The sequence below is a fragment of the Olea europaea genome, chromosome 10 (genome assembly GCF_002742605.1).
Source record: "Olea europaea var. sylvestris chromosome 10, O_europaea_v1, whole genome shotgun sequence".
Lineage (NCBI taxonomy): Eukaryota > Viridiplantae > Streptophyta > Magnoliopsida > Lamiales > Oleaceae > Olea > Olea europaea.
The window spans coordinates 41,058,782-41,071,819 of record NC_036246.1 but is presented as its reverse complement, the minus strand read 5'-3'; the positions used below and the strand labels follow the sequence as shown (position 1 = coordinate 41,071,819).

The 13,038-nt window shown below is 33.6% G+C and overlaps 1 protein-coding gene across 3 annotated transcripts; it reads right to left on the bottom strand.

Annotated features, from left to right (window-relative positions):
- Positions 1 to 514: 514 nt before the first annotated feature.
- LOC111402278 (aldehyde dehydrogenase family 7 member B4) lies at positions 515 to 9,290 on the bottom strand. 3 transcript variants are annotated; one of them, XM_023030454.1, is made up of 16 exons: positions 9,166 to 9,290; positions 8,798 to 8,934; positions 8,447 to 8,533; positions 8,114 to 8,245; positions 6,481 to 6,553; positions 6,216 to 6,238; positions 6,070 to 6,133; positions 5,900 to 5,945; positions 5,310 to 5,490; positions 4,475 to 4,651; positions 4,211 to 4,375; positions 2,162 to 2,302; positions 1,973 to 2,070; positions 1,565 to 1,714; positions 949 to 1,041; positions 515 to 855 (listed from the first exon to the last, which is right to left on the bottom strand). In XM_023030454.1, the coding sequence occupies exons 2-15, from the start codon at positions 8,930 to 8,932 to the stop codon at positions 987 to 989; spliced, it is 1,527 nt and encodes a 508-aa protein (XP_022886222.1). In that variant the 5' UTR covers positions 8,933 to 8,934; positions 9,166 to 9,290; the 3' UTR covers positions 515 to 855; positions 949 to 986. The 3 variants fall into 3 exon arrangements, with proteins under 3 accessions (XP_022886222.1, XP_022886220.1, XP_022886221.1); XM_023030452.1 differs by having other exon boundaries at positions 9,107 to 9,248; XM_023030453.1 differs by lacking the exon at positions 9,166 to 9,290 and adding an exon at positions 9,128 to 9,161.
- Positions 9,291 to 13,038: the final 3,748 nt, after the last annotated feature.

Below are 13,038 nucleotides of genomic sequence, written 5' to 3'. Positions count from 1 at the left end.
GACCGAACCATGTTACCTCTCCCTCCTGATTACCTAGCAGACTGGGGCAATACGGGAGGAGATAGGATTCCTCAGTTAGTCGGGAAATTTCACAAGGAAGCATAAGGAAAGGGAACATGGTCATGGTCCTACTCCCACCCCGGCTTACTTATTTTTTTTATTTTAAATTAAATTAGAAAACGGCTCAAGAAATTGAAATATTTCGATCCCCCCCCCCCCAGCTACCTAAAATCCCGAGATGGGAAGGGCCACTCAGGGACCCTAAAATAAAAAATGAAAAATAGAAGTATAAGCAATTGTTATAAGTATTTAAGTTCAATTATTAACAAAGAGGACACAGTTTTAAAGTTCAATGTCTAGCCGATCTGAAATTCTATCGACACTTTACCAACATTAGGACGTAGTTTTATTAGAACATGTTAGACAAGAAAATGGTCGAGTTCGACCAACATCAAAATAATGTTTTAATTGCTAAAGATCTATTTGTTTCTGTTCTTTCTAATAGACCAAGTAATGAACAGAGTGCAAAGAAATATAGATTCTTAATAACCAACATTCAATCTCTATCTAGTGCCCAGCTAATAGTATCAGAATTCACTCCAATTATTCCTAGTGTCCCATATAAACACACCAGAACAAATAGCCAATCAAGGATGAAGGGAAAATTCGCGTTTCCAATCAGAGTACATAGTGAATGAAAATCAAGAAACTTCTTATTTATGCATTGTACTCTATAGCAGAGAACGAAATTGAAATATAACCATGACAAGTTATGAACCCCGGACAAGAAGCTCTTCCAAAACTTGTGGCGTTGTTGCTCAGAAGGCAAACTGATTGTACAGGATTGTTGGAGAGCTGTTCATTCGGACCAGAAACAGAATCATTCAAGAGCACTATAATCACAAGCTAACATACCATGGAAAATAAAAAATAAATAAAGCATCTCACCTGCCAAAGTTGATTATTCTGAGTGAAAAGTAAATTCACTACCCAAAGTTAATTCCTTGTGCCAAAGGCAATTCGTTCCCATAATTGATTGTACTATAGAGTGCAAGGAAAAATGACAGAATCAGAAATGGTTTCAACATCTACTAAAATAAGGGAATATTAGCTAAAACTAATATTTGAACAGAGAATTGAAAGAATCTTAAACAGCAAAACTCATTACAGAATTCCAAGTACCCGAGAAATTTTTTTAGTTGCTAAATGAATTGTAGCAATGAACTGAATCAGCCTGTTTGATAATTATGAAAGCTGACACATGGAGAAAGGTGAGGACAAGAGGAGGAGCAAGTTCAAGGTTTGCCTTAAGGTAGTTTCTACCGTCGTATAAATATTATAAATTTTCATATAGTGAGCCAATGAGCGAATTTTGAGTTCACATTAGAAAAGTTAAGCATAATCTAAGTCATTTCAGTTTTAAGCATGTTATCTTGTTATCAAAGCACCTAGTCTGAATAATTAACTTGCAACAGCAGTGCTGAGAAGATACTTTGACAGAAAAAATATCGTCTAAGCCATAAGAATCAGAAATGGAAACTTCTTGAATAAATGACGAATTTACCAAGTTGAGCGTCTCATGTATTGTTTCCAAGAATCACTTCCAGCTTCACGGCCACCTCCTGTAGCTTTTTCACCGCCAAAAGCTCCGCCAATCTCAGCTCCATTTGTTGGAATATTAACATTTACAATTCCACAATCACTTCCTTGAGGCCTGCATGAGAACTATGTTTGTGAGAAGCAATGAGAAGATATATTGGTGACCAAAGTCCGCCAAAAAGATGCGACAGTGATCTATTGTAATTACAAAATTCAGACAGATATCCATTCATGTATCTCAGAAAAAAAAAATCATAAGCACGAAGCTCGATAATAAACATCACTCTTCTCAAGTCTAGCATCTGCCACAGTTCGGTTCTTGCATATTTAACAATAAAAAAGAGAATGCTTATGACCAAGTTTAACATCTTACCCAATCCATTTGAATATAATTTCAGGCTTGCGGGTGAAGATGGAACTACTTAAACCTTGAGGTACAGAATTGTTTATTTCAATTGCTTCCTTCAGACTCTGCAAAAAAAATATTAGGCACTTGAAATTGAGGTACAGCTCTAAATTGGAAAACTGGGATGACAACTCTAAATTGAAAACTAGTGGCTACCTGAAACTTCATAACATAAAGAAGTGGACCAAACAATTCTTCCTTAACAACATCAGCATTTGGGGAGATTTCAACTATGGTGGGATGCACAAAATTTCCTTCTGACTCTATAACATTGCCACCTGTGAGTATCTTTCCCCCCTGGAAAAATTAGTAGGCAGTATTCATTAAAGTAGAGTACACAATAAAAGGCTAAAAGAAAACAGTTTCATTGCTTTAGAGTGACTTGGTTTATGAGTCATTATAAGACATCTTAACACCTCTATAGAAAAGGATTGGTATATTTTTCATCTAGAAATGAAAGTTCATTTTATATTATGAAGTTCACATGCCCACTGGAGTGGCCCAACACTTATTTGTTGAGGAGAAACTAATCCAATTCGTAGCCGTTGATGTTTATACCAATCGTTCATAAAAGAAAATTTCTGATTCATTCCGATTAAGCTTCCTTCCTATTAATCTGGAAGTTTTTCTTAGATAAAAGGAAATGGTTCAATTCCAGAGCTAAAGATCGTAATTCTCAAACGAGTAATCGAAAAGATTATAGTGCATCCTCAGAATTAGGTATTGTTCCTCCAATGATCATAGTACCAAATACTTCTTGGCACGCTCTAACATGATCAGATTTATAAGTAATTATCTCTTGTAAACTATGGGCAACGCCAAATCCTTCTAGAGCCCAAACTTCCATTTCTCCTAATCGTTTCCCCATTGGTTTGCCCTTCCTCTAAGGGGTTGTTGTGTAGTAAGCGCATAATATCCACTGGAACGTCCATGGATTTATCATCAACTTGATGAACTATATTCAAGATATATGACTTTCCTATTAGAATAGGTTGTTCAAAAGGATTCCTCGACCTTCCATCAAATATTTTGCTTCTTCCTAGATACTCGAGTTTAAATACCCATGGATTTGCTATTTGCTTACTAGCTTCATTTAAATCAGAAAACGCTATTTTCTCAAAGCTTCTTGTTCATCTCTCATCAAAAGGTGCAAATCGATAATGTCCGTCTAGCAGACCCCCTGCTAACCTAAGCAAACATTCAAGTATCTTTTCCTACATTCATTCATGAAGGTACTCCTAATGGGTTGAAAATCATATCAACAGGTCTTTTATCTTGCAAATAATGTAGGCAGAATTTTGGAAATGATACCTTTATTTTCGTGTCTTCCAGCCACTTTATAGCCTCCTTTAATTTCACGTTTCTATGAAATATATATACGAGCCGTTTCTACATTATAACTAGAACACCCCTTTTTTGGATCCATCTCACATCAATAACCCGACCCTTACCACCTATAGGTAGTTTTAACTTTTAAACAAGTTTCTTTTGAAGTAGATATCTGAATGCTTGGGACATTAATTTACCTACTAAAATATCACGTGTCTCTACCCAAGATCCCAGCATCACAATTCCATTTTTTGTCTAAATAGTGGAGTAAATGGGCTTCTAAATGCAGTATTTCGTTAGTGATCCTTTCAAGGCATTGGCTTGTCACATGAATTTGAATCTCATATTTCCGTATATGAAAAGAAGTATAAATATTTTCATATACCAAACGTCACTAATGTGTACTGCATCTTCAGAATTGTAACCTTCCCATGGCATATAAGCTACTAATACTTCTTCACCCAAAGCAAGTTCGCCACCAACCTTAGCAGCACCATCTACTAAAATTTGTCTCTTTTTAATACATTTATCCCGCTAAACCTGGGGTTGAAGGGCATAAATAATACTAAAATTGAGCTTCTACAATAGGTTAGAGAAAAAAATAAAAATAAAAAACAGCAACAGGAGTGCACAAACACTGTTGGGGACAATTAAGAAGACAATAGATTTTCATGCAAATGTTTGTATTTTCTATTAACAGATAATGTACAACAGGAATCAACCTTTCCTTCTCAATCACTCAGTAGATGAAGAACAAAAGAAGCAGAAAGATACTATTTATAGCTAAACATAACCCTCGATTTCAGATCAACAGTTACAGATGTATGTCAAGCTGAAAATGATTTGGTGAAAAACTAGCCAAGCAACAGCGCAAACCTGAGATTTGATTTTCTGTATTCCCTTCTCAAAATTTTCCCTTGAAGCACGAGTATGCAGTGGCCCAAGTAAGGTACCTTTCTCTAAAGGATTTCCTATCTTGACTTGTTTATATACATCAAGTAATCGTTCAAGTACTTTGTGATAAATATTCTCATGAAGAAGCTTCATTTCCAGAACAACAAGATGAAAAGGAGTTAGATTTGAAAATTTAGGTTTCTACTACTAAAAATGCAGAAGATAATGTCAATTATTCCACGCTACCAGTCTGCGGCAGGTTGTACATCTCTGACCAGCCGTACCAACAGCCGCAAACAAAACAGAGCGAACAGCAAGTTCAGTGTCAGCATCATCCATGACAATTATAGCATTATTTCCACTCAATTCAAGCAGCGATTTTCCAAATCTTTGATTTACTATTTGTTGAACCATTAGACCCACCTGCAATGGGCACACGTAAAACAGATGAAGAAACTATCAGAGGACACCATCAGGTAAGCTAGAAGATAGATAGAAGCTACTCTTCTTCCAGTCACAAATGTAGGAAGGAACTGGTTGACATAAGATCTTGGATCTGTTTTTGGGCAAATTTCTCTCGACCAGGAACTCAAAATTTACTTTTGTTCGTGAATTATAAGAACCCAAAGCATGGCAATTTCGGTTGGATGCAATCTCTAAAGATGTATGTTCCAAGAATCAAAAGAATGGCGTAGAGGAAAGGTTAGGAGATCTTGGACCTGTTTTCCTTGGGCAAATTTCTCTCTACCAGGAACTCAAAATTTACTTTTGTTCGTGAATTATAAGAAACCAAAGCATGGCAATTTCGGTTGAATGCAATTGCTAAAGATGTATGTTCCAAGAGTCGAAAGAACGGCGTAGAGGAGAGGTTAGGAAAAATATAGGCAATCTAATGGAATTCAAAAGCAAAGGAAGTGAGAAAAGAAGTATAGACATTAGAGGCCTTAATAAACCTAGTCGACTGTAACAGCACTGTGTAACAAGCACCAAAGAGCTCGTGCTTGTTTGTTACTAAAAAATTACACTTCAATTCTTGAAGAAAAGCAACAGTTTTTACTAAACAAGCACAAGAAAAATGTACCTTCGTACTTCCAGTGAATGAAACTAAAGGAATCCGTGTATCTTCTGCTATAGCTTGACCAATTTCAGCACCGCCACAAAATGTTGTGAGAATTGCACCAGGTAAATTGTTCTTCTCTAATACCCCAGCAACTATCTTTGTCATGGCTATAGTAATTAAAGGTGTTGTTGGAGCACCCTTCCTGAAATTATGGCAAAATAAGACTCGCGCACAAGCTAAAAGCTTTAATCATGATACTATGTGGAGAAGTGAGAAAGGTGTTTAGAATAGTAATGGATAAAGATAATTATACATCTTGAAGATGATATTCCCAGTTTTTATCCATTTTTTGATTTGTTTGATTTTTCTTTACAGCTATATACATACCTGTTAGAAAATACTACAAAAAAGTTACCAAAATTAATAATCAGAATGTCCAAGGAATCAGAGGAAAAGACCCATTTCTAATAAAATGAAAAATGGAGGTGTGTGACCATAAATTCACACAAAAACATTGATTTGGTGAAACTTAGTACTCCATTATGGACAGGCCATGTTCTACATTCACTTAACAAAATGATAGTGTAGAAACTGTACAGAAAATAACTCACCAGACCACACAATTTCCACAGACTAGCGCAATACATGCATTCCATCCTGTACATACACATTGAGAAGATTCACCAGAGATTCATTAGGTGCTAAAATATGACATGGAAAAACTATGAGGTTTGAACGAGCAAAAGTAAATAAACCAATCAAGTTTGCTGTAAATTCCTACCAAGAACAGCACAAGGGAAATTGAAAGCCGTAATCACTCCAACTATGCCCAGAGGATTCCACGTCTGTTCCAAGAATAAGTACCAAGATTTACATATAATAGGTGGAAATTTGGGATCTTGAAATTCAAAGTACCATCTAACATACCTCCAACATAATATGATTCGGACCTGTTGAAAAAATGACCACGGTTACTAAAAGTTAATAGTACTATTCATAACAACAATGACAACATGTAAATCTTCATTTATGGAATAGAATCAAAAAATTTAAACTGCTGAAGAAAACTAGCACAACTCAGGCCGTTATAGAACATTTGAAAAAGAAAAGCTGGTATCATAATCAACAACAAACAGAAATGGTAGCAAACTCTACTGTTAAATTCAGATACAGAGTGTCAATGATAACTTACGTTCAGAAGGTATAATTGATCCATTTAGCTGACGGCTCAATCCAACAGCAAAGTCACACATATCAATTATTTCCTGAAATTATATTCCTTGTTAAATGGATAGCACAGTACTCTGTTATTTAGAAAAGTAAGAAAATCCAACAGAAGAAGACGATAGTGTCTCAAACACACAAGAGTTGGTTTTCTATGAATGAACTAACCATGGTACACAGTTTAAACATGTTACTGTCAAGATTTCTATAACATTTCCCTTTGAGAAGAAGATATTGAAAAGAAACGATAAATTTATCTACATAATATTTATTCATAAAAATGTTTTTAGATATGCTGCCCTTGTAGGACCATCAACATTAGAGAAACATATTTCTCAATATGATGAGACTGAACAATTCTTATAGAGCCAATTAATTATTCTATATGTCAAATTAACAAGTTTTCCACAGAATCTCTGAAACTTTCCAAAAATCTTCTTTAAAGTACGCATTTTGTGTTCTTCGAAGTGGAACCACACCAATACAGACAATAATAGCACATCATCTTTCAAGATAGACTTTTGAATAAACGTGATCTTCACATATTCCAAAATGCAAGATTTATAGAATAATTTGATCGATTAGATACCAATAATGTATGTGTAACACAAGAAAAAACCAAATTTTACAGTCTAAAACATTCTGCATCCTAATTGCAAACATCATGCAATATAGAGTTCATATAACCAATTATCGGTGACTATATATTCTGAAAACAAAGCTGTGTAGAATGCTATTGTTTGTGATGAATGCACTATTTTATGAATCCATTCAAAACAAATAAATCATTGAACCACTTGATTTAAAGTTCAAGCTGTTTAGAGGGTCATAGGTATATCATTTAAATATTGACTTCAAAACATACATGTGCATTTGTTAATTAAATGTGTGACAGCAAGACTTGAACCTAGGACCTTTGTCTACTCTAATACCGCTTAATGTAAAAGCATGAGCTATTAGAGGGTACATGTATATCAATTAAATAGTCTTCAAAGTGAAGGAAAAAAAAAAAAAAGGTTTTCAGCCAACCATGTACTTGGCATTTCATACGGATTTTTAGCACCGAACGTTTCTCCTCTTCTATCTTCTCATTCTTTACTTCTTTTGTTTTGCCCAACGGAAGATGGTGATAAGACTCATACGGCAGTGGCAGATAGGATGAGAAAGTAAGACCTAACAGTTAAATACTGTTCATTGATAAGCAGCAAACCATTCTTGACATGGCAGTAAATCTTTTAAACTTATCCTTTTCAGTCTTTACAGTTGCATACCACTCAACATGCAATTCTTAAAATTGGTATATCTTTTTAGTTGCTTTGTCATCAACAATTGGTCACAGTTACAGCCCTATAGGACAAATTTCTATCAGACTGATAACCAATCACTACAAAAGTCAGAAGTCAGAATTGATGCTAATACAGATGCCGCCATATTATTCTAAAGGAATTTTTGCTGCACCTAAAATATTTACTTGCTTTTGTTTTCAGTCTCCATTTTCTATGCTGAATCTTCAACATAATTTTAGAAATACAATACATAATCTTAGGTATTACATTACATAAGCCAAGTTTTTTGCCATGTTGGCTAGCATGATCATGTACCTGAACTTCCCCAATTCCTTCAGCTAGTATTTTTCCCATTTCTAGAGAAACAAGCCGACCAAGATAATGGAGTTTGGCTCTCAGGGCATCACCAAGCTGCCTGACAATCTCACCTCTCTTTGGTGCTGGAATCTGAGACAAGATGAACAGTCAAACAAGGTTGAAGAGGCCATAACAGTTCTAAGAAAGGAATCAAAAGTTCAATGGTGTGGCTGGTTTTATAGAAAAGAAGGAAACACCATTTAAAGATGATTCTAATTCTCCAATTAGAATTTAACATCGAACAACTTCAATCAGAGAGCATCCCTGTTAATTAAGAAAAGCATTATATACCTGCATCCATATCTTTGCAGCCTCAGCACAAGCCCGCATGCCTTCCTCATAGTCTTGAAAAGATGCTTCAACCACTTCAGCAATTCTCTACAATCCAGAAGTCAAAAGTAGCTAAAAGTGTCAAAAAAAAGTTCGGATCAGGAAAGGATACACACAGTATTTGCAATCACTTTTGAATTCCTTATAAACATCGTCAAGTAAACCCAAAACAGAAGTGAAACACAAGAAAAAGAAAAAGACCGACCAAATCCACGTGCTTAAAGGGCGAATTTGATCGCCTTTAACGCCTCAACCAAAGCTATTGAAAACGGAAAGAAACAAGAATGCTAAAATTGAATTGACCAATCAAACCTGATTGTTCGCCGGATTTACAGAGGAAATCACGGGACCGTTACCCTGCCATAATCCGTTGATATAACAACCCAAATTTCGCGAACCGAGCCCGATCTCCTTAAGGAACTCATATTCCTTCTTCATAGAACTCATTTCTACATCAAATCACAACCAATTCACTTCAACAATCCAATTTCAAACATAAACCAGTAATGCAAAACATACGTATGTTTAAATCACGATCAATTTTCACGACAATCATCCAATTTCAGAACCAAATTAGTAATGCAAACATATATACACTGAACACTAATGAATGGGTTGTACCATAAGAAGGAGAAGTAGTACTAGATTCAGACATAGAGAAAGCAGATCAAAATGCTTACAGTGAACAGTATGTATAAATGATGATATTTATAATGACGAGAACGAGAGAGAGTCGTGTGAACTGAGATTTCTTGGTGAAAGCGAGATGGCAATCTTTGGTATTTCTCAACAATTTTTTTTTCTTTTTTATAATTCTGATCTTTTTTTTTTTTTTAAATATTTCAAGCAAGTAATTATTTAGTTCTATGAAATTTTATCCTGACCAAATGGATAAGAACAAATGACAAAAGAAGGGGTCAATTAATACACGTTTAATTATTTCAAAACTAAGACTTTTAGAAGGGTTGAATTGGGAAATTTTGGATGGAATAATGCTCCTTGTATAGGGACAATGAGTGTTGTGATTTTTTATTAACATGTGTTCCCCTGTTTCATTGAACCTGTCACAGTAACAAGATTATTTTATATGTGAGGCCATGTGCTATAGTGGACTCGGGGTGAGTGCGGAAGAGTGATTCGAGGCTTACTAATGTTGCAGTGGACAACCTAATCACTGGGGACAAAATGGTGACTTGGTTTAAACGAGGAAAGGCGTTGATAGGCTGTCCACTTGGTGGTCACCGCCCTCGACATGGGACTGAAGTTTAACAATGATGTTGGGGACAGTAATCAGAGATGAATTGAGGTTTGTAGTGGTGGTGGTTCAGACGAGGAAAACAAAGGGGAAATTAGGGGTGGAAGCGATTATTGTGCAAGATGAACTCTTTCGGCGAAGGATATGGACCTTTAGATTGCTGCAACTAAGTGTGATTCTCTCCAACTAATTCATTCTCTCAAGTCAAATTTTTCTTCTTGTTGATTTAGATGTCGTCATTGTAGCTTTATATTCTTCACGGGAGTAAGGTAGCCCACAATATGGTGACTCTCATTTCGCCTGATTAGAATAGTTATAGATGAATTAATTTGTTCTTTGCTAACAATTTGTGGTAAGTTGATTGAATATAATGATTATGTTTCTAAAAAGTATAGTACACTCTTGAGACATGTAAAATCATTAGCTTAATTAACATGATTTTATTCTCTTTTATTATTTAATCTATTGGACTCATTTCAACAAAAAAAAAAAAAAAATAATAATAATAATAATAATAATAATAATAATAATAATAATAAAATAAATAAATAAATAACTCGCCACTCTATTAACAATGCACAAATGATAACATCTAAAAGAGGTCGTAGGTCATTCTTGATTTTCAACACACGAAACCATATCATTATACTTGGCGAATTTCTAAAAGGGTGATTATATTCACACCATGTTTTTAATTTTTTTTTTTATTATTATTATAAATACACCACATTTTAATTACACTAAGCCCTTGTTTGGAACCCATTTTATCAAAACTTCATTTCTTCAAAATTTATTTTCAATCATACATTTTTCAATAAAATAATTAAAGACATAAACAGAAATTTTTTTCTTATTTTTTAGCCGAACATCATTTTAAAAGCATTGTTCTAAAATACATTTTTAATCCCAAAATGGGGCTCCAATAAGAGCTAAATGTCATTAAATTTTATTTATTATCACGTTTATATTCTTAACTTTTTTCTTCGTCACATTATTTTTAACACCGATTAGAAAACCTTATCTTTAGTCGTGATTTTTCTCCAAAAATATCATTAACATACTTTGAAATTATGGTCAAATATTTAATTGCATTTTTACATTATTATTTATTTTGCTTATTTAAAAATACAGTGGACAAATGACTCCTTTTACTCTATTTTAAAAACTTTTCAAGAAAATTCATAATCAGAATAATTTATGTTAATTTGAAAATAAAAATATGGCGAAAATATTTTGAGACATAAATGTACTGTCTAAAGGTAAAGATGGTAATGAACGAGCCTAGCCAACTCAGCACCATTACCTAAAAGCTTGGCTAGTTCAAGGAACGAGCTTTGGTACGGCTCGGCCAACGAGTTCGCATTTTTTCCTTTTTTCTATAAAAATCCTCCTATTTCTCTTCGAATTTAAGTAGGTGGAGTTAAAATTGTACACGTACAAATTTTTATGTGTAAAATTTTTTCAAAAATAAAATATTATTAAAAATAACAAGGTTTGATTATACGACAAAATTAAATATCATTTATCTTATTAGAAGCAATTTCGACATACCTATTTTGTTCAAAAATGAGTGTATTGCCAATCTTTTTATGCACATTGAGTTTTCCAAAGTGTCTTTTTTGAATTGTCTTCGAAACTCGAGCATAGTTTGCTTACCTACATTAAAAGTATACTTCGAAGCTACATTGTTAATTGGAGGAGTTAGTAGATCTTTTGCAATTACATAAACAATGGGATATCTACAGTCACGACGTCATCAAAAATCAAGTAAATCAAATTTCATTGCATCAACAAGTTCTAGGTTCCTAAGCATTTGATTATTAAAATATCTATGAAATTTAGTAGGCATTCCAATTAGAACTAGATTTGTATTCGTTGTCTGATTATATGTGGAAAACTTAGTAAAAGAATATGCATCAAATCTTTCATCTCTAATGTCCGTAAATAAATTCAAAATTTTCTCGTCATCTTCTTGAAGATTAACGTTGGGGGACACATAGGATGTCTGACTAATATTTGCACCTAATTGCTATGCATACAATTCATACATATAAGTCGTGTTTTCTAAATTACAATAACTAATAGGAGCATCAAAATTTAAAGCATTTTTTATTTGTCTAATAACATATTTAGTGCATTTCAAATTCTACGTGGGTCCGTTACACATGCCAAAAAAATAAAATAGGTAAATCTTCCCCGTATTTTATAAACATTAGTTACATAGAATACAATATTTCAGTAAAATCGAGATCATTTATGTATTTACTAAAAGTTCTTACAATAACAAAAAGACGTTCAAAAACTCTCAAACCAATGTGGTGGTATTCCTTAGATAAGATGTTTGTAAAATCATAAAAAATTGTGAAAAATCTTGTCACTTTAAAAAGCCAATTCCAATCATTAACCGTCAAAACGGGACCATCATCATCATCATTACTTGTATTTATAGAATTATAAATTTTTGTAATTAAATGTTTAACACATGATTTTAGTAATAAGTAAGTCAAGTTCCATCTGTAGCTTACGTGGAATCTAACTAAATTGAGCACAGTATTCCTTGAACACATTTTCTACTTGATGATATGGTGTATATATACCCCATATCGTCTTGTACATTAAATTAAAGACATGACACATACAACAAATATGAAATAGAAAATCACTGAAATCAAGATTAAGAACCCTATGTAGTTTACCTATAATAGGCTTATTAATAGTAGCATTATCAAACGTAAAAGAGCGAATTTTATTTTCACAATGATATTCTTTAATAATTTGCATAAGAGCGTTAAATATGCTGTTATTATTATAAGGATACTCAATTATCTTAAAAGTAATTATTATTATTATTTTGCTTAGCGTGCAGTTCCAAGTATATTACCTGTTTTATTAATATTTTTCCATAAATCCGAAATAAATGATATAACACCCTCATATTTATGTAGATCATGAATCAGTTGTTTTTTATATTCAATGAAATAATCTATGTAAATCATGAATCATTTGTTTTTTGTATTCAATGAAATAATCTATGTAATTGGAACGTAAAGTGTTTCTACTTAATCCAAAGTACCTTGGTACATTAGTTGAAAATATTCTTTCACAAACTATGTGAAATGTTTGTTATCCACTATGCGTAGCGACCATTCAGCACTGATAACAAACTTCACCATTCCTTCACTAGTATTTTCCTTCGAATATATCCATGTACTAAGTGTTATAGAATTGATATAGGGACAAGGAGTACCAAATTACAATTGTGTTTGTGTTCCACCAACAAGCTTATGTTTGGCCGTAT

What these genes read in the sequence shown, in the direction of transcription:
- LOC111402278 (XM_023030452.1), bottom strand. Translation starts at nt 9,140, where the DNA reads ATGTCTGAATCTAGTACTACTTCTCCTTCTTATG. An exon ending in CTGCAAAGATATGGATGCAG is followed by an intron (nt 8,246 to 8,446) that starts GTATATAATGCT and finishes ATCTTGTCTCAG; the next exon opens with ATTCCAGCACCAAAGAGAGG. An exon ending in TTTATGTTATGAAGTTTCAG is followed by an intron (nt 2,071 to 2,161) that starts GTAGCCACTAGT and finishes TTTTTTTTGCAG; the next exon opens with AGTCTGAAGGAAGCAATTGA.